This window comes from Ailuropoda melanoleuca, chromosome 6 (genome assembly GCF_002007445.2).
Source record: "Ailuropoda melanoleuca isolate Jingjing chromosome 6, ASM200744v2, whole genome shotgun sequence".
Classification (NCBI taxonomy): domain Eukaryota; kingdom Metazoa; phylum Chordata; class Mammalia; order Carnivora; family Ursidae; genus Ailuropoda; species Ailuropoda melanoleuca.
Genome location: NC_048223.1, coordinates 90,307,535 through 90,330,023, shown reverse-complemented (window position 1 = coordinate 90,330,023; position 22,489 = coordinate 90,307,535). Strand labels below are relative to the sequence as shown.

Sequence of the window (22,489 nt, the reverse complement as noted above, 5' to 3'; positions counted from 1 at the left end):
TTAGGGATATTTTCAAACATACTAAAAAATAAAGAAAACAGTATTATGAACCCATGTTTATCCAACTTCAGTACTTACCAGAATTTTTATTTTGCTCTGTTTTCACCTATGCAACCCCACTTTTTTTTTTTTTTAATTTTAAAGCAAATTGCAGATGTTAAGTTTCACCCATGAAGAATTCAGTATTTAGGGGTGCCTGGCTGTCTCAGTTGGTAGAGCATGCTACTCTTGATCTTGGGATGGTGAGTTTCAGCCCCATGTTGGGTGTAGAGTTTACTTAAAAAAAAAAAGAATTCACTATTTAAACCTTCACAAATCACATTAGTCTGATATCTTGGTTAAATGTTTATAGCCCTTTTCTCAGAAAAGCTTAAAGCTCTCTGTGAATAACTACAAATATACATTCCTCATTAGTTAAAACAAGAAAAAGCACAGAAAGGGAGCAGAAGATTAAGCGTGATTAGAATTAGCAATTGTAGGGGTGCCTGGGTGGCTCAGTTGGTTGAGCTTGAGTATCTGACTCTTGAGTTCGGCTCAGGTTGTGATCTCAGGGTCCTGGGATCAAGCCCTGTACCTGACTCCATGCTTAGCACAGTGTCTGTTTATCCCTCTCCCTCTGCTCCTCCCCCTGTTCTCTCTCTCTCTCTCAAACAAATAAATAAAATCTTAAAAAAAAAGAATTAGCAATTGTAGCCTTTAACAGGGAATAAAAAGTTATATGTAGAATATGATCTCAATTATGTTAAAATATCTGTATCTGTTGTATCTTTATGTTCACATCAGTACATGTATGAGCATGGACTGACAAGAAAATGAATAAAATTATGATTACCATTGGGTAGTGAGATAAACACATTTAATGCTTGTATTTCATCCTTTTCTATATTTTTGAAATTGTTTTTAGTAAGCATATATTACTTTTATAATCAGAAGAAGAATAGTTACCAGTCAATCATCAGAAATGGAGAAGACAAAGTTAATAAAAAGAGTGGATGATTTTTGTAATTTGATTTTGAGGTTGGAATCCCACAGATTTTTTGAGCCGTTCTTAAACAGCCAGCTTCTTCCTTCCTAACAACTATAGTCCCATAGACGCAGTATCATAACCTCCCCTTCCCTGTCACTGCCCATTCAGCATGTAAGAGAAACAAGTCCACAGGGTCCTGTAAGGGCTGGGCCTCTGATACACTGACAGCATTCTTTTCTCAATAGTAAAATAGACCTCAGGTTTGGAATGGCTGACAGGTAGAAGTCAAAAAGTCTTTGGAAGCCTTGGCTTTTGTGACTTCCCATTTCCTGCCACAATTACCAGGATTTATATCAATTTTAAGATGTGTTAATTTTATTTATTTTATTTTATCTTTAAGATTTTATTATTTGAGATAGAATGAGTGGGCAAGCGAGAGAGAGCACAAGCAGGGGGAACAGAAGAGGGAGAGGGAGAAGCAGGACTCAGTCCCAGGACCCTGGGATCATGACGTGAGCCAAAGGCAGTTGCTTAACCAACTGAGCCACCCAGGCGCCCCACATATGTTAATTTTAAAGCATCATTGTTTTTCTGCTAAACTTCTGACAGGGGAATGCTGGAACTTCTCGGCAAAGGCACGTTTATCTTTTTTGTTGTGCACGGTCATTTATCCTGAAGTCTGAGCTGGTTATTTATCCTGAAGTCTGAGCTGGTTGGCTCATAAGTGTTAGCATGTTAGGTTTGACGGAAAAAGAGGCTGAGCTATTTTTCTTAATGAAGGGAATATGGATTTGAACAATATAAGCATTTTATGTAAATGTTGATTTCTTTGCTGGGCATGAGAATTTTTTTTTGCATGAGAATAATTCTTAATACCTAATATTTATTAAGTACTTGCTGTATCAATCACTGTGCTGTTATTTTTTTACCTATTATATCAAATTTCTAAGTTATTGTTTTTTTCATTTTTCAGATGAGGGGATGGAGGCTTAGACAGCGTAGGTTACTTCACTAATTAGCTGGTATAATTGGGATTCAAACTCAGGATAAAGTTGGCCTCTAGAAGCTGTGTCCCTTAACCATTCTGCTCTCCGGCCTCCCTTTGAATCATTATTCATGTTAATTAGATTAACACTTCTTACGTCATAGCTAATAGAAACTAGAACTATCCTTAGAAATAATTCTTGATCTGTAAAATAAATCAGTCGTTCATCAGTCCAGAGTGACCATGAGGGATTTAAACTCGTAGTATCCCAATGGTATTTTCATCAAATGAGAGTTTAATATATTGAAGATTTGAGTACGGGTATATTCCTGTCTTCTGGTTGATGGATATTCTTTTGGTCACCAGAATGTTGAAAATTAATTAAGAGCAGGTAAACCATGTGGTAGTCTCCACAATTGTTTTAGGGAATCCTAGCAGCCAGGATGTCAGCACTTGGCTGTGCTGAGATAGTATGTGTTTAATAAGCCTAAACTAGCAAAAAAACAGGAATGATGACTATACATGATCATTGATGCTGTCTGTTGACAGCTTACTTTGATTCTATCTGTGGTAGTTTCTAGGTAGGGAAGTTTCTGTACTAATAGGTTTAGTGAAAGTAAATGACTTGTCAGCAGAACTGGGACTTGGACACTGTGCACTTTCATTATGTCTGACTTCCTCTTGAGCAAAATGCTCTGAGTGTGCTCCAGAAATGGAAAACAACCAAAAGTTCCCCTTTTTCATGTGACTTACGAAAGATCAAGTACCTGATTTGATGAGCCATTTGGTAAGCTGATTATGGAGCGTTGTGTTGTGGTGGTGTTTTCTTTTTTGCCTAGTTGCTATTTATGATTATAGTTTCTGGCAGTTAGGAGTTGTATGTGTGTGAGTGCAGTTAGCCTCAAAAGGGCTATGGCTAGCTAGTTGATTGAATAAGAAAAATGGTTGAGAGTATGTGGTGGGAGGCTGACGTCAATAAATTGAATAAGTCTCCCTGTTTTTATTTATTGTTGTGTTCTTCCAGCTCTTCTTAGTTATGTTAAATACCCCTGACCTTTTCCCCTGCTTGCCTTTCAGGGCCTAAACATTCATATAACGGCTTCCAATGTGATTAGCATTGATGCTTCTGAGATTGCTTAGAAACTGATGGTCAGAGATTAATTGTGGGTTGCAGCAGTGGTCAGCCCAGGAGGCTTTTACATCTGCCTCTTCCCTGGATTGAAAGTGCTGTTGGGGCCATATGGCAGATTGCTTCACAGAAAAGCCAAGAATGACTTTGTGGCTAGGTTCCAGATTATCATTTGCATCCATTTTAAAGTGGAGGTTATAGTGCTTTGAGTTTGATTTACTGTGTCCTAATGGGATTAAATCCTTAACTTTGAAATCACATGAGGGTGTATGTGTGTGCCTAGAATTCAATTCCAGTAATGTTGTCAGTATTCTATTCAGGGAAAGATTTTATTAAACTATGGTTTTCTTTATACATATGGAAAGAAAAATACCAGTTAATAAGTATCTGACCCTTGATTGACTTATTTCCTTGAAAATAAAAAGTTTTGTTTTTATTTTCTCAACAAAATAACTTCTTACCTCAACAAAAGTGAGGTTGCCTGACTGGCTTTTTCTGTTTGCTTTTTTAAATACTCTCTAATATTCAGTTAAATGCCTGAATGTCCTTTCTACATGCCAAGGGGTTATTGTGGTCTGTTTATGTGCACGGTCATATGCATACCTGCTGACTCAAAATAGGCCTTCAAATATACACACCCAGGACTTGAAAACCTAAATGAAAAAAAAATTTGTTGAGAAGTTAAAAAATCTGATCGTGTTTGATTATTATAAGAAGGTCTCACTCTCTTTGAGTCTCTCTTTCTCTGGGTGCCTTTGTCTCTGTGTGCATTTCTGTCTCTCTTCCTTCCCTCTGTCTCCAGCCCCATCTCTGTTAGTCTCTTCCTCTCTGCCTTTCCAGCCTCATCTTTTTGTCTCTCTCTTTTCTTGAGCTCGTATCTTAGTCTCTTTGTCTTCTTCCTCCCCCTACGTGCTGTCTCTCAGATATATTACATCACTCTTGTGATTTTCACTCATGTTGTTTACCTGTGTTTTTATGTTATTTTCATTTGCTTTCATACCAGGATAATTCATTTTATTTGGGTGGCTACGCATAGTACTTTCAGACTTCACTGTTGTGGAATTTTAGACTTTATGCAAGGGTTTAAACCTGCTTCATCTTCCCTGACTTTCTGCCTCCTTCTTGTCTCTTATTCCTACCACCTCACATGGCATTTACTGCTCCATCAGGAAAATGGGAAAGCATATTTGGTTACATAATGATTTGAAATTAGGCCTGGAGCAACAAATAAACAATACGTTGAGATTCTGCTTGATTTTGTACCAGTAAGGACCTACAAGATAAACAATGGGTACTCATTTGTAGTAGGTGATAATAACTGCCATATAATCTTCCAGGAAAGTCAATATTGCTAGGGTAATAAATCTATAGTCCCAAGAGGCTCTTAGGCTTACTAATTTGTCATCATGGTTATGAAATATGTGAACTTCAATGCGATTTTACAAACAACTGACCACAAATAGAAGCTGGGTACACTTTTTATGTTTGGGGGAATTATTTCTTAAGGATAACAACCATTTTTTTCCTTACTACACAACAGTTCTGTGGAAGAGGAACTTTAATTGAATTATGTAGTACATCAGTTCATCTCTAAGAAAAGGTGATGGCTGCCTTTATGATTCATACTATTTCCCTCTACTAAGTAGTAAACCTAGAAAGGGATTTTTACAATGGTTCCCAAGATATTCATTTAGTAAATCACGTTTATTTGATACTGGATGTTTAATTAAACTGCCACGTGGCTTCTTCATTTTGATTTAATAAACTCTATCCTGGTTAACATATTGCAGAAGAAACCAACCTGAAACCTGCGCTCTCAAAGATCCTTTATTTCAGCAGGCAGCTGGATTTTAAAAGTATTTGTAATAAACATTTTAGAAAATAAGTCCTTTTAGATGAGGAAAAATTATACAGGGAATCTTATTTTAAGCAAGAGAGAGGTGGGGGGTGCAGAGGGAGAGAGAGAATCTTAAGCAGACTCCATGCCCAGCTCAGGGGTTGATGTCACAACCCTGAGGTCATGACCTGAGCTGAAATCAAGAGTCGAACATTTAACCAACCAAGCCACCCAGGCGCCCCTATACAGGCACTCTTAAACTGTTTTTAAAAATCAGTTCAATTTTATTTTATTTATTTATTTTTTAAATCAGTTCAATTTTAAATTTGGTTAAAATATTTTTCTGACATCAATATTCTTTTCAGGAAATGAGTATTCACATAAATTGTTTTCTCAGAAATTGACCCAGAATACAGAATTTCATATCAGTGAAAACAGGATCATTTGAAATCTACATTTCCTTCCCTTTTCCTAATTCATTTCAGTTACTCAATAGGATTTTCTCATGAAATTAACTTTTCCCTCTCTGCATAGTTACATAAGCTTGCTTTTCTAATCATGAAAAATTTTACCCATTTTGGCACTTATTAGAGTGAACTTTTAACTTGAAGGGTTTCTGGTTGTAAAGCCAGAGTATATGACTAGAGGCAGATAAATAATACCTCATCATTTATAGCTGCAGAATTCTTTATGATTTTTAAATGCCTTTGGAAAGCTAGATTTTATGCCCAAAGCATGCTTTTGTGTTTGAAATCCTTTAGCGAACTCCTTATTCAGGTCATATGCTTCCAAAGCCCTGCTTTTCTTTCCTCAGGATAAATTGCATTATGTGTTTCCATTAACAATGCCACGTCATTTCGAAGAAGACTAAATTAAGTAGTGCAAGTCCAGGTTGCTGGAAACTAGATGAGTAGGCATTGTTTTGGTTACTGTGCAAAGGGTATATCTGTTTAATTACCAAAGATTGGTCAGTCCCCAAATACCTTGTCATACCTGCTTGTCATTGTCATAACCACCCACTGCCCTCCCTCCCCCAACATATTGTGTGGATTTTTTTTTCAGGTACCATTTTTGTTCAGTCATTTAACTACCTAGTAATATTATGAATGATTAGTATTTGCCATTGGAAAAATGATTGAGCATTAACTCACTGGCCTAATTGACTTCAGGGGGCCAGATGGTGCCTTCTCCCTGGAGGAAGATAGATGGGAGAAACGTGGTTGTTAGAGAGTGCCATCTGACTCGAACAACTTTTAAGAAGGCTGGTTCTAGTTGGTTTTAGGCCTCTCCAGATGCCATTTGAATCTGGTTTTCCAGTTCTCTGTCATTATAGAATTGGCTTCTTTTACTTGGTAGCAATATATTTGTTTGTGAGTCATTAAGGCATTTTAAATCACCCTTTTTTATTTTCTTTATTTTTGGTCTTTTTCAGGTTGTTTGAAGGACGTTCATCAAGGAAACCAGAGAAGCTTAAAACACTTTTCTGCTACTTTAGAAGAGTCACAGAGAAAAGTAAATTCCTTTCATTTTTAATATAATTTTAATCACTGATGTGGACGGTTCAGATCAAGTGGCAGGTCAGAAACATTTTGTGTTCAAAGTACACCTTCCTGCCCAAACCAAATAATTCAGTATTATAATCTAGATTTTATGCATGTTATATACATTAGATGTGTGCTATGAATACGTGTGAGTTTTATATACTCTGAAATTAGACCAGCAGAACATACTTTAATAGGTTTTCATGAATGAAAAACAGTAAATTAGTACTTTGAAAAGAAAGTACATTGACCAGGAAATACATTTTGGGTATTCTTTATTTAAAGAAGCATTGATTGTTAACAATTAGTTTATTTGCAGAGGAGAGCTGGATTTTTTGGCCTTCCTACTCATCCCTCTCTTTTGTGGTCCCTTTACACACTTTGTAGAATTCTTACAAAACAGTGTTGTACTTAGTGTTTATATGTTTGTCTTTTTCTGTTGGACCTTGACCATCTTGTTTTCCCAGAGACTAATCATAACACCTGAGGCAGTGGTGGTAAATGTCTAACCAGTGCTGGAAGTTACAAGCTAATAATAGATTGGTGCTACTCTTACCCTAGGAGCTGGGTGACCACAGACAAGTTTCTTGACACTGCTAAGCCTTAGTTTCCTCATCAGTAAAATAAAAGAATAATGATCAGTTACTTCATAGGATAGTTGTAGATATGAAATGAGAAGTTACGTGATTAATAAATGTTAGCTGTTACCAATGGATGATGACCTTTTCTACAAGTCAATTATAAGGGAGACCAGAACATCCTAAAAGTTTGCTTTTGCTAAGTAGAGCAGGTCAGCTCTGGTCAAGTGAAATGAGTTCTTTTCAGTTCTGGTCATTCAGGTTGTCAGATTGTCTTAAAGCACATCATTGACTCATTTTAAGGTCAATTTTCTCATATTCTTCCTTTAGTATGTAATTTCACATTATAGTATACTTGGTATTTTTTTTTTTTCTTTTTGAAGGAATTGCTATCGAACATTGTTTAGAGTTTTGGAAAGGAATCAATTATCAGAATGTTGATATTTAAGAGGAAAATCATGCTTCTTTGATAGAGGATTATTTATTTCTTAGCTTATTTATTTTTAGTTTTGTTTTCTATACTGAATGAAATAATAAAGGAAATGAAGCCTCGTTTGGGTTTATGAGACATAAAGCCAAATTAGAATTTAGCAATTTGTTGGAAAGATGAATACATTTTTTGCTATTCTAAATTTGCTTTGCTACATAGAATGAATTCCATTATTATACCTAAGTAATTCAGAGTTTACTTTTCTGTCCTTGGAGTCAAATCATGTATGTCTTCTCTAAAAGCTAACTTGCCTAAGTTTTAGGATTTTATTTGCTTTGAAGGAAAAATGCTAATATTTTGTTTTTTCAACTAGAAATTTATAAACCATCATAAGTATTAGGAATTAGGCTGAAAAGGATAAATTACAACTGGACATTTTATTTTCTGGCTTTTTCACTGTACATGGTAATCTAGTTTTTTGTAAAATATAGTGACACATGTTATAAGTTTTTAGGATGTAAAGCTACAGGCTTTAGGGGAAATATTCAGTGGAATAAAAGAGGTTTGCAAGTTAATGATTAATTTATATAGAAGGTCTGAAGTCTATTTAACAGAAACTACAGAAACCTATTTAAACAATAGTTCATCAAATGTAGGACATTGTAGGTGGTAAAAAGTGTCATGTTATGTACCACTAAGAAGGAAAAAACACTCAGGATGGGGAGTCATAGGAGACCTCTTTTACAAAGCTGATACACCAAAGCTCTGTATCTTCAGTCTACGGATAGATGAGAAATTAACCTGTGTAAAAAAGGGACAACAAAGAAACTGCAAGTGTCAACCATGACACCGGCTAGAGAAGAAGCAAAAAATCTACCCTGAGAATTTGAACCACAAGCCTCAAGTTTGGAGTCCGAAGTCCTATTATCAGTGTGATCCACAAAAGCCTGCACAGTGGATTTAATTCACACTGACCTCAGCTTGGTGGTGCTCCCAGATGACTGCAGAAGCAGATGCACATCTTCTCTGGAAAAATTCGGCCTTAATCTAGACCAGTGGCAATGGCTAGATACCTTCCAATATGAAAGATGTATCCCAGTTTCAGAAGTTAATGTGCCTTTTAGAATTGATAAAATGTAATTCCATCAAGACCAACTTTTCAGTGTTGTCAAATGTATTTTATATTTTTAATGAGGATCTCGAGGTTGAAAGATTTTCAAGGGCTTTCTGAATTATTTTCAGTATAGTTTTAGATAAAGTATCTTATGGATGGAGTATTTAAAAATTGACGATTCATATGCTGTGTATATTGTGATTTTATTAAGGGAAATACCTGATTAACCAAAATAACCTATTCTAGCATAAAAGTTACCTTTTTATGGAAGAAAAGCAATAAGAATGCTAAATATTTTTGTTTTAATTATATCTAAAGAGCCATGTTCTGCCTTTTTTCTGGCTTTGCTAGTGATACACATCTATGAATTCCTCTTGGGATCTCCTAGAATATATGTAGGACATTTAATATTCTTATCTGCTAAGTTGCTGAATGATGATACTGACGTTAATTTCTTATTAATAGAATTGCTTCTCTGGTGTTTGAATTGTTTGGTCTCTTATGAGTTTTACATATGTTATCCATTTGCCTTAGAGAAATTTCTTAAGGAAATCTTAAGAATATTTTATAACCCATATTAACAAGTCACCCATTCATGTTCTACTGTGACTATTCTATATGATTTTTGAGTTGTTACTGTTTGTGACTGAGAGCAGAGAAATGTGGAATCATCCAGAGGAATGAAACGATCGTCAGGCTTTCATTGGGACTCTACCAACATTATCACTAATAGTTCCTGTCATATCTCTCTTTGCTTAAGAGCTTTTCTCTTTCTTGCTTGCTTTTTTTTTCTTTTTAACAGAAGAAAATAGAAGTGGCATGGCCTTTTTAGTTTGTTCTTTGATTTGAATCAAACAAATTACTTTTGGCCTACTGATTTATTTGTTGCTTTTGCCACTAGTTAGGAAAAAAAAAAAAAGTAAACCTAACAAAAAAGGATCACATTCCTCTAAAATGTACTGCGTTTTGATTCCCTCATATCTATTCCTCCTTAAAAACTATGTCATCTTTCTTCTCTGACCTCTTAGAACACAGTAATTTCTCCTTCCAGCTAAGGTACCTTGTAAGTAGAGCCATTGCATGTCATCTAAGTCCTGGATTTAGCTTTGTCAACTCCAAAGGGCATGCCAACAATTTTCTTTTTTAATCATAGATATTTTATTTTCTTATAAAATGCATAAGTGTGTATACACTCACCAGTCTTTAGATGTAAGATTAAGGCCTTTCTTTGAGGAGTTGACAAATTAAAATTCAGTTTTGTCTTTATTGTAAAAGGTACACTCATTAATGCACCTTTTTTTTCCAATGATTTTTTACAAATGTATTCAGTTTAGAAATCTTTACCAGTGAGTACCATTGTGCTGTTTGTATAGTTTTGTGTTTTAGTAGCTTACTATTTTATAGAAAGAGTTCCTACTGTAAGGGTAATATTATTTTAAATCAGTCTTCTGTTGTATTCTAACACTAAGCTTGGTATTTTTCCAATTAGTTTTATAACCATCGTTAGATCTATTATTTTACTGAATGTATATAATCTTTCCAAAATCAAAACTTCTTTTGGGTGTGTTTTTCTTTTATTGCTTTTGTAGAACCTACTGGCTTGGTGACATTTACAAGACAGAGTCTTGAAGATTTTCCAGAGTGGGAAAGGTAATAATAATAAAAATAATCTGGGAATCTTAGAATTAGAAGGACTCTTTTACCGTGATAGGATTCTATTGTGCAACTCCTGGAAAGATGGTTTCCCAACCTCTTAATTGCCCTAGTGCTAGGGAGTTTCCTATAAATGATCCATTGGTAGCTCTCATTGTTGGAAAGGTCATGTTGTCTGAATCAAAGTCTGTAAGCCTTTGATTTTTTTTCTTCTGAAGCAAAGTCTATTTAGGAGTTTTGTGTGAAGACATTAATATTAACTAGAACACCAGTATGTATTTTTTTTTAAGATTTTATTTATTGATTTGAGAGAAAGAGTGTGAGAGAAAGAGAGCAAGCACAAGCAGAGGGGGAGCAGCAGGCAGAGGGCGAGGGGGAAGCAGACTCCCCGCTGAGCAGGGAGCCCAATGTGGGGCTACATCCAGGGACTCCAGGATCATGACCTGAGCAGAAGGGAGATGCTTAACTGACTGAGCCACCCAGGCACCCCTAGAACACCAATGTTTAATATTCATTGATTGGGTAACCAAACCAAATTTTGGTTACTATATTTGTATTTTATGGCTTTTCATTCTGGAAGACAAGATGGGGGGAAATTTCTTCCTTAAAATAAAATGTAGATAGTAGTTACCTAGAATTTGTCTGAATGATAAGAATTTTGAAGTTTGGCTGTTCACATGTACTATTAGCAGATTTTGTGAAAGTTGCTAATTTACTGGGGTTTTTTTCTTATTATTTATCTGCAAATAACTGAGAAGGATAATAACCAATCTGAGTTTATTCAGATTGGTAAGTTCCTTTGTGCCTTGAACTAGTTAATACATTTCCTAATCTAGAGCAGATCCCCAAAGCACTTAAAGAAGAGTAAATCAACTTTGTCATCACACAGGAGGACATGATTAAACATACTAAAATGTGTATTTTGCGTATGCATTTGTGTTAACTGTCATTTTCACTTTCTCATAATTTTTATCATAGTCTGTAATTGTTTCCTTTGGAATTAGTGATGAAAGGGACTCACTTTTAAGGGAGTTAACTTGAGGAAGTACATCTACTTAAGTGGCTTTCCTGTGGTGTTTCTTATCCATCAAAGATGTTTATTTGTGAGGTGAAAGAAAAACAAACTTACTTTAGGAAGCTGACTGCATGGCTGAGATGATTATTAGTAGAGGAAAGTGGGTAAAAGATTAAACAAGTGGAAGATAAAAACAAAAACAAAATTGAGCTAGAAAGGAAGAGAACATGTGTAGCATTTTGGAGTCTTGGCATATCAGAGATGAAAGGGACCACAGGAAATCATCTGGCCCAGCTGTCTACTAAAAATATCAATCAACTCTATAATATCTGTGACAGATGACAGACAGCTTCAGTGATGGGAAATGCACTGTTTCACCTCAGTTTATCCCGTTGTTGGCTTTGTGTTTTTATCTAATACTTTCATTCAGTAAGAAACTCTGTCTTCCAAAGAATCTCCGTGTCCCTTCCATTCCTGTTTCTTCCTTCTGGAGGTACCATAAATTATCTGATTTTCTTTAACATTCAGTCTTCTTCATGTATCATCATGCTTATTTGACCCACCCCCACCTCTAACAGTGCACACAGGTGTGTACTAAATTTACTCATTTCTTCTGTTTCACATATAATATGGATTCTAAACCCTCTATTTTTTGTTCTTGATATACTCCAGGCCATTGGTCCCTCTTAAAATATAAGTCTGCTCTTACCTGCCCAGACCAGAGTACAGATTGGTTTTCTTAGCTTTTCTATTAGTATCTTATAGGAATTCAGATGTTTTGTTTATCTCACTTTGGTGTAGATTTTATAGATCATGCAGAGGGTTTTAATTCGGCTGCAGATATCTACTCTGCATCTGACATTAATTTGGCACTAATGTGAAAGGACATCCATTTGTACCTTACCATCCGGGAGAGAAAGGATAGGTCAAAATGCCAAGATTAGCAAGGCTGCTGTGTCAGTGAGATAACTTTGCCCCTAAGTAAGATCAAGATATTCCCCTTAACTTTCATAGGCACAATTTAACTTGATGACTTTTCTAACTTTGTCTCATTGATGTCTTTTTGTTTTAGCTGCTTTGTAAGTAAGTTGGAGAATGTAATCAATCTCCCAGATTCCACAGAACCAGAAACATGTATTCATTTAAAGAGGGAGGATAAAGAAGAGATGAGGATTGTTGGTGTTCCCAAGAGTAAGGGGTTGAATGGATGCCAGGAAGTTAGAGGGTTTTCTGATTTCCAAGTTTCTGCCATGTTACAGTTAACCCATACCTTAGCTGGGCTTAGTTAATCACAGAGGGTCACAATCGTCTGTGTCTTTGATTGTGACTAGTATGAAAGATTTGCTGGGGCCAATCAGGAAGTTGGAGGATACTTTTAAAAAAGTGTCTAGCAATTTCATAATTTTATTGAGAATTGTACTATACATGGACAGCTTCAGTTATGAAGAATAGTTGATGACAGATGAGATTTCTGTTTTGAAGTCCTGACTGACAAACTAGGATCATGCTTCTTTGTCTTTTCAGTAGTATCCACATGGGTGGTCTCCCATTGCATAAAATGGCTAGGAAAGTAGGATCAAAAAACAAACAAAAAAAGAAGTTAAAAAAAGATCAAACTTGTGCCACTACTTTCTAGAAGAGATTTAGAAGTAATTTTTCTAAAGGTATAGCATACTGGTTAAGAGTTTGGACCATTGTTAGGCTACCTGGCTTCATATCCTTGTTGGTTTGTTGCTTACAAGCCTTTTAAGTGTTTTCTGTGCATTGTTTTCCCATCTGTAAAACGAGATAGTAATAGGGTGGTTGTGAGGATTATATGCATTAATGTAAAGGAGCTCTTAGAACCTGTACTGAATTGCTTTCTGTTTAAGGCTGTCAGTCTGTTGTACTGGAACTTCCCCTGCAATGTATTTAGACTCATTGAAATCAGGAAGAAAGTAAATCCTGCTTCCGCAGTTAAATTTTTTTTAAAAATACATAATTGTTTTAAAAAATACATAATCCCCCCCAAATGAATTCCAACCTTATGTAAGTTAGGGATTTGGATCTCATCTGTTATATTCTATTATAATTTATATTTTTTTGTTAAGTAAGTAATTGGGGAAAATCTGTGACTGAAAAATGTCATCATCAAATACTATTAATAAAATGGCATTGGTTTTTTAATGTTAGCCAGGTAAACACTGTAAGGGAGGAAGGAGTTTTTTCTTGACCCAGTTAGGGTTCCAGGCTGGGTCTGAAAATTAAAAAGACAAAGGTTAACAGAACAAGGGCACACAAATTTATTTAATGGAAGCTTTACATGTCACAGGAACCTTCTTAAGGGAATGAAGGCCCAAAGAAACAGACCCACATACTTTTATGCTAGGTTCAATGAAGAGTGGACATTTCTGAGGAGTCTGACAGATTAAGAAGTATGAGGTAATTGTAATTATCTGGGGAAAACTTAGCAAGGCCTATTTGTAAGAATTCTTGGCATCCTTTTTTCTTCAGAAAAGGATGTTCCTTTCTTCCAAATATAGGGTGGGCACCTTGCACATGAGGGTTTTATTACACGTAGGAAGAACTCTGAGGAGGGGAGGAGGTCATAGTGACCCTCCTGCTTCTGCCATTTTCTCGAACTTAATTCAACTTAAAATGTCTGATATCCCATGGTGCCACATTTTGGAGTAGCATGTTAGTGACCATAGTCTATGAAAGGGAAAGAAAATAAATTATGACTTACAGGTATTAGATTCATCCATCAATTTTATTAATACAAAAATACCATAGATCAGATTTCTGTGGCCTGTATTTTCATCAAGACATCCCACCACACACACTCACATTTATCAAACTAGTGAAAATAGGCCCCATCTCAACATCATATAAAATTTATTGCCAAATTTTTCTGTATTTTTCTTTAGATTGCCAACTCTAGCATAAATAATAAAATTGTATGGATCTTAATATTTTTTACATTTTGAGAAGTTTTTCAACTCTTAAAAAAGAGAAACTGATATTTTATAGGAGAAAAATGGGTTTCAAAACAGCATGTTATCCCATTTTAATTTAAATATGTATATTTAATATTTAAATAAGAAAAAGTTGGGAGAATCTATATCAAAAATGTTAATCAGGCATCTGTTTCTGGTTTTTAAGATTTGGAATGGTTTCAATATTTCTTCTCTAGTTACGTGTATTTTCACATTTTTCTATAGTGAAATGCTTGTCTTTAAAAGTAAAGGATGATCTTTTTAAATTGTAGGTGTGAAAAACCCCTGACTCGATTACATGTCACTTATGAAGGTACCATAGAAGGAAATGGTCAAGGCATGCTACAGGTATGTGAATCATAAAAGTGTGCGTGTGTTTGGGACTTACTCTTGTCAAGCTTCTGACAGCAAAGGAAATATGAAAACCTGTTTATTTATCTCCTAAACTGATTTAATGCAGAGAAGCATGATAGCAGAATGGAGAAAAACGCCAAACAGATCATTTTGACAGCCTTGGTAATACTGTTATTTGCCAGCGTACGCTGTTTCTTAACATGCGCCTCTTTAAAAAGCCTTTGACAGAAAATCTTAAGATCTGGACAACATCAGGCCTCTTAGTTCAGACATTGATGTAGATTGACAGTGGAGGAAGTTCCCAGAGTATGGTCTTGACAAGCCGTCACCAAGCAGTTTTGTTCTTTTTCTTTAAAGGCTCTTGCTCTGCCCCGAATGATGACCAGCTTGAAATGTTTTTCTGCCACCAACCTTGTTTAGGTCTTAGGAGGCAGACATCTAAAACTGATTGATAAGAAAGTCCTCTCTCCCATATGTAACAGTTTTAGGCACATGAGCCAATTGTGCTTGCTGTCTTTTCCCTGTTTCAGAGCAGGTTATTTTGCCCATCTCTCAGTCTTTGTTATTAATCTGTGTTACTGCCTTTACTTTAAAAATATATATTTTTGGAAAAAGGGGTTAAATAAAACACCCGGTGTATCTAGCTTTAAATTGTTGTAATACTTAACCTGAACACATTTTTCTTTTGCTTTATAGTGATTTTTTAAAAATCACTAATCAGAGACAAATGTTAGTGATTTGTGTTCATATCCCATTTATAGGAACATTGTAATCTCAGTTTTCTTTGAGAGATGCTCTACATCATTTCACTTATACTGGAAATTGCTGATTTTTCTTCTTAGATCCTTATTTGGTGCTTACTTTAGGTCAGAAGCTAAATCAGTTTCCTGAGAATGGACTAACTTGTTTGAATAACAATGTATACTGTAAAATGACTAGACTTACTCGCATTTGGCTAGTTATGATATATCTGTGCTCTCAATGCTTAATGAAACTGAGATTCTTTTTTAGAATGGCCTTTTAAAAGACATTTATAATTAAAATCTTCAAAGGGGCAAACCATATTTTGTTTTAAATCACTCTCTCCCAGTAATTTTTTGGGATTATAAACAGAAATACTTAGATAACTGAATTAATATTTGTTTGGCACTTAAAATTTTTTGAAATTTGTATTTAATCATTACTTTTTCTTAAACAGTAATTTTGAAATATGCTTAAAATTTGTTTCAAATGAATGTTACTTTTTTTCCCACATTTCCATCTTGATGATGTTCTTTTCTACATTAAAGTCTTGGATTTAACTGAGGGAGTCTTAATACACATGAAATAAACAAAGCTACTTCTAGTTAGCACCACAGGAATGCTGACCTTTCATCACAATACAATTCAGCAAGGAATTACTTAGCAACATTCAAGGCTGAGATTCTTCCCACTTTTCTGGAATATATTATAGATGAAATGTGAAACCTCAGTAGATTAAAAGAATACCATAAAGACTTCTATTAATTATTCTCCCTACCCATGCCATGTATCCCCAGGAGATCGGGGAATATTGTGTTGCAATGTTACAAAGCTCCTTGTGTAGCATATAAATTACATTATGCTGAATGGCAACAACAACAAAACCTCTCTAAGGATTGTTATCATTTCTCCCTTTTCATCAAGTTATAATTCAGAAATTGAGTAATCTGAACAAGTAGCTTTGAAGTAAAGTGAGTTGGAAAATGGCTAAAAATAAAGAAACCCTCATATGCTTATTTTCGTGTACTGGAACAGGTTTCTCACCTGTAATAGAGAGCCTTTTATTAAGAACTTTTTTAAGTAGTAGAAAGTTTGATTTTCTAAAAGATTCCTGCCTTGAGAGGCATATCGAGTGTAGTATAATGTATTTATTTCTATGCATACCTTTCAAGTAATAAATGTTGGCCTTTTATTCAAAGAATGAATAATAGTATGTACATTGAATGTATTCCATTTATCATTACCAAGTTGTACATAAATTGGATAGAACTTTTTTGTTTTAGTTATGTACCTTGTTCCAGTAAAAATTAAGTTTTGCTGATCTCAAACCTTGTTTGTTTCTCATTTTTATTCACAGTACTGTTATGCTTAGCTAGTCTCTTGATTTTCAAGTGCTGTCCATTTTAACTTTTTGCTGGGTCTCTCATTCCTTCACTTTCTTCCCTGCTGACCTGTTTGAGACCCTAGTAGTGCTTATCTAAACTATTCAGTAGTCACCTAACCAGCCTCTCTGGTTTTAATTTTACTCCTTTCCAATTCATTCTTTAAACTCTAGGCTGAATTACCTTTCTAAAACACAGGTCCAATTGTAACTTTTCTTCTAGAATTTTTCCAAGAACCTTCAAAATTAAGTAAAACTTTCCTTGACTGCAAAATACCTCATCAGCAACTATAATCCTTCACATACTCTACATTGCAGACAGGCATCAGGAATCTGCTTAACACTGTCTTCATATAGCTCCATACAGTTGTTTTTTCCCATGTCCTTGTGTAGCTATTCCCTCTGCCTGATTGTCAGCAAAATCTAATTTGAATGCCATGTCCCCTTGCTCCAGTTTTAGTTAATTGTATTATTTGGGAAGACTCTAATACATTCTAGTAGGTTCTTTAATAGTCATCTTATTCTGCTTATGTGCTGGGATCTCATCTAGATTACAAATGCTGTGAAGTCAAGGCTCACATCATGTTCGTCTTTGTATCATATGGTTCTAGCACAATATTCAGTTGATCTTTGTTGAACATTTTAAGCCATAAATCACCCAGTGCATAATGACCTTATTGTAAGCAGCTAATTCTAATTAATGGACTAGTTCAACCAAAATTATTTTTCTATATAAGCTAAAGAGTTACTATTTTTTTAGTGTTGATTTAGTATGCCAGAATATAAAATATATGTGGTTCTCTGTAATAACTCATTTCAAGAACTTGTCCAGTCATATTTTTCAGTATTTCTAAGTTTTTCTCTAATGAAAAAAGACTACTTTACCTTCTATTAATTTGTCTTTTTACATATATTTTTATATATCAAAAGATTCATATTCTTGTTTTACTCTTTTGTAAAACAGACTTCAAATTACTGTGTAGTATTATAATTGCTTTAGAGAACACATACAAGTTTTAAGAACTCTTATATTTGACAACAGTCTGAAAGTATCTGTAAAATAATAGAAAAAATATATACTGGTCTCTACCCCTGGTTCTTTGTACAGAACTCCTAAAACCCAAGCAATAGCCTAGCTGATAAGAGCACTAGGAGCATCTTTTGTTCTAATATTTGGTCTTTGATCCTGATTCCTGAAATACAGTTCCTAAATCCCTTGGAATTTCCTAGGTGATAGGAGTATCTTTTGTTCTTTTGAGGTGACTCTTGGTGAGCTGTGGGATAGCTTCAGGATGGGGGCTGGTCACCATGATTAAGATTAAGCTGTGATTAGAGGTTTGGAACTTTGTACCCCACCCCCATCTTGTGGGAAAGGGAGAGGGACTGGAAACCGAGTTAATGATTGATCATGCCTAAGTGATGAAGCTTCCACAAAACTCCCCCAAAGTACAGGATTCAGAGAGCTTCCTGGTTGGTAAACATGTGGAAGTACTAGGAAAGTGCCTTGCCCAGTGGGGCATGGAAGCTCTATGCCGCCTCCCACTTACCATGCCCTATGTAGCACTTCATTTGTCTATTCATCTATATCCTTTGTTATATCCTTTTTAATAAATAGGTAAACATAAGTAAGTGTTATCCTGAATTCCGTGAGCTGTTCTGTCAAACCACAGGAGCAGGTCATGGGAAACCCAATTTATAGCTGATCAATTAGAAGTATAATTGATAACTTGGGACTTGCAGTTGGTGTCTGAAGTGGGGCAGTCTTGTGGAACTGAATCCTTAGCCTGTGGGATCTTATGTGAACTCCTGATAGATGATGTCCAAACTGAATTGAATTATAGGATGGCTAGCTGGTGTTTCAGAATTTCTTGATGTGTGGAATTTCTCGACATCCATCTGGTGTCGGAAGTGTTGTGAGTGTGGTAGTAGTGTAAGAGGAAAGGAGAGACACAGGAGTATGTTTTTTCTATACAGTATATAAGCCTGTCTTACTTACTAAATTCTTTTTGCATATGTATGGCTGTGTATGTAAACAAGGTGTTGGGTATGTGTGTAATCTAAGTCCTCGAATAGAATAATCTAAGGCAAAGCTGGAAACCATTTCTTACGTATTGCTCCATAGAGCTTGGCATAGTGTTGGACACACTGGAGTGCTTAGTAAATTTAAGACAAACAGTGCTGAGTTTGCTTTCTCTTGAGGATTGTGTAATTCATCTTTATTAATAGGAGCTTGCGGATCCCATTATAGTATAGCACTCCACAGAAAGCTTATGCATAGTTTTTAACTAAATTGGAAATATTAATTTAGTTGAATCTTTGTTTTTTTTAAGTTTTTATTAAAATTCCAGTTCATTAACATACAGTGTAATACGACTTTCAGGTGTACAATTTAGTGATTCAACACTTAATTACAATACCTGGTGCTTGTCACAAGTGTACTCCTTAATCTCCATCACCTATTTAACCTATTCCCCCCTCCTACCACCCTTTTGGTAACGATCACTTTGTTCTCCGTAGTTTCTTGGTTTGCCTCTTTCTTGTGCCCCCCATGATCATTTGTTTTGTTTCTTAAATTCCACTTGAGTGAAATCATATGGTATAGGTCTTTTTCTGATTAACTTATTTCAGTTAGCATAATACTCTCCATCCACATCATTGCAAATGGCAAGATTTCATTTTTTTTATGGCTGAGTACTATTCCAGTCTGTTTATTTATACACACATACCCCACTTTTTTTTTTTTTTTTTTAAAGATTTCACTTATTTATTTGACAGAGAGAAACAGCCAGCGAGAGAGGGAACACAAGCTGGGGGAGTGGGAGAGGAAGAAGCAGGCTCCTAGTGGAGGAGCCTGATGCAGGGCTCGATCCCAGAATGCCGGGATCATGCCCTGAGCGGAAGGCAGACGCTTAACGACTGCGCCACCCAGGCGCCCCTACCCCGCTCTTCTTTATCCATTTATCAGTTGATGGACATTTGGGCTCTTTCAATAAACATGTACTCTGATGTTTATAGCAGCATTATCAACAATAGCCAAATTATGAATCTTTGTTGTTAAACTAGGTTTTCTGTTTTCATTTTTTTCCTTATATATTAAAAAAAATAGTAATGTGTACACAGTTTGGGATTTGCCACTGAACTTAGGATGAAATTTCCATCTCTTTATTCTTTCACAGAAGAAAAAGGTTACCCAAAAAAGGGCAGTTAGTAAGTTTCTCAGTTCTTTTAGGACAAGTGTTTGATTGCCATATTATATAAAAAAGATATAATTATATTAAAGTCATAAGAAATCCATAAGTAGAAATTGAATAGCGAATGGTGTAGAAATGATCTTGAAACCTTTCCAGGTAAAGTTTCCCTTGATTTGTGGCCCTTGGAGTACATACAAGGTTTGTAAACAAGAGTCTATATAATTACATTGAGGCTTTTGCCTAAAAGCTCCATTTTCCAGGTTCCTTCTAAGGTTTTAAATCCAAGGGAATAAGCAGAGAAGATGTTAACTTCAGTGAGATGGAAAGAGTGCAGTCAACCACAACCTCTTCTCCCTGGGAAGATTACTAATTTGGGGATTGATTTATATGGGAAATGAAAGGAAGAGGGAGAGTACTTCTTTATCATGTATGTAGGTATTTTAGATCACCATTTAACATGCCACATTTTCCCATATAGGTGGATTTTGCAAACCGTTTTGTTGGAGGTGGTGTAACCGGTGCAGGACTTGTGCAAGAAGAAATCCGCTTTTTAATCAACCCCGAGTTAATTGTTTCACGGCTCTTCACTGAGGTGCTGGATCACAATGAATGTCTTATCATTACAGGTTAGTTTTGGGAGGTCTATACGATAGAGTAGTTTTCCCTATCTGTTAATTCACTGTACTCTGTCTTGGGCATTTGTCCCAATATTTTTATTGATTAATTTATTCTTGGTTTTTTGAAATTGTTATAGTTTAATTTTACTAATCTTGAGTAAGACATTTTATTCCCACCTTTTCTTTCTTGGCATCTTTATCTGAGGAACAAGGGTAAAAACTATTCATTTACCCTACAGTTTGAAATTTTTATGATACAATGCCCTTAAAAAGAGATAGTGATATGTCTTTGAGCATGTATTCTATTATTATTCTTCATTGTGTTTCCATAGTGTTTTGTTATACTTCAGTATGAAGACCTATGTAAATAAAAAAAAAGCACAGTTACAGTAGTCAGAATCAGTAAAACAGAGAGCTTTTATAGAGAGAAATAAATCAGTAACCTTGTATTAACCCAATTTCTAATCCTAAGAGAAAAAGTGTGATGATCTGAGTGGCTTTTCTTGATTTAAGTTAATATGGGAGGAGAGAGGGAAATATAGTCAAATTTATACGTTAGGTCTATTGAGATTTAAATTTTTTATTTAAGTTTTTTTATCTTGAGATACTACTATGTCACTGCATTTTCTTGTGAATGAGCTACAGAAAAACTAATGATTAACTCATAGTTCTTTTTTTGTTTGTTTGTTTGTTTGTTTTAAAGATGTTATTTATTTATTTGACAAAGAGAGACAGCAAGAGAGGGAACACAAGCAAGGGGAATGTGAGAGGGAGAAGCAGGCTTCCCTCTGAGCAGGGAGCCCGATGCGGGGCTCAATCCCAGGACGCTGGGATCATGACCTGAGCCGAAGGCAGATGCTTAATGGCTGAGCCACCCAGGCACCCCCTAACGCATAGTTCTTTTTTTTTTTTTTTTTTTTAAAAATTTTTTTTTTTTTTTTGACAGAGATGGAGACAGCCAGCGAGAGAGGGAACACAAGCAGGGGGAGTGGGAGAGGAAGAAGCAGGCTCATAGCGGAGGAGCCCGATGTGGGACTCGATCCCAGGACCCCGGGATCACGCCCTGGGCCGAAGGCAGACGCTTAACCGCTGTGCCACCCAGGCGTCCCCTAACGCATAGTTCTTAAGAAAATCTTAATCAGCCACCATAGTTAGTTAAACCTTTGATTCAAGTACCTAGAAGAACATTCCCACATAAAAACCATAATCAGTCATCTGCTGCTGCTACTTTTTTCTTTCTGCAAAAGAGGATTTCTTATTTCCATTTTGAATCCGTTGGCTGCTTTGAGATTAGTGTAGGAGACTAAACACTCACCTGGGTTGGAGAATTTGGTTGATTGTTATCCTGAAAGATTACAGTGAGAAGAATACCATCTCCTGTGAGTTATATCAAATTTATACTCAACTAATTTACCTCCAAAGGGGTACATGCCAGAACTAAGACTTTGAGATTTAATCTTGAAGCCACTTTTTTGCTTCATATATATTTGTAGGCAACCTTCAAGGGGAGTATCTAAATTTTGTTCTTTATGTTTTACTTTTAAGATTGCCTCTTGTCTTTGAACAGTGTGATTATGCTGTGTTTAGGATCTCTCTGATTTTATCTTATTTGGAGTTCATTGAGCTGCTTGAATGTTTAGATAAATTTGGGAAAATTTTGACCACTATTTCTTTAAATATTCATTCTGTACCTTTTTCTCTTTTCCTTTTGGGAATCCTATTATGCATATGTTGGTATATTTGATGATGTTCTATTGGTCTCTGAAGCTCTGTTCATTTTTCTTCTTTCTCTGTTCTTTCTCTTCTCAGACAGGATAATCTCAGTTGACCTATCTTCAAGTTTACCGATTTCTTTTTTTCTGCTTGCTCTAATCTACTTTTGAATCCCTCCAGTGAAATTTTTATTTCACTTACTGTACTTTTCAACTCCAGAATTTCTATTTGGTTCTTCTTCTTCCTTTTTTTTTTTTTTTTTTTAAAG

General features: G+C 35.5%; 1 protein-coding gene across 6 annotated transcripts in view; it reads left to right on the top strand.

Moving 5' to 3' along the window:
• Positions 1–22,489, top strand: part of PARG (poly(ADP-ribose) glycohydrolase) — a 123,639-nt gene that overhangs the window by 61,075 nt on the left and 40,075 nt on the right. For all 6 annotated transcript variants that reach the window (XM_034662858.1, XM_019806991.2, XM_034662857.1 and 3 more), the window contains 4 exons: positions 6,351–6,430; positions 10,171–10,231; positions 14,497–14,572; positions 20,370–20,517. In XM_034662858.1, coding sequence (XP_034518749.1) covers positions 6,351–6,430; positions 10,171–10,231; positions 14,497–14,572; positions 20,370–20,517 — 365 coding nt within the window. The remainder of the gene's footprint in view (positions 1–6,350; positions 6,431–10,170; positions 10,232–14,496; positions 14,573–20,369; positions 20,518–22,489) is intronic.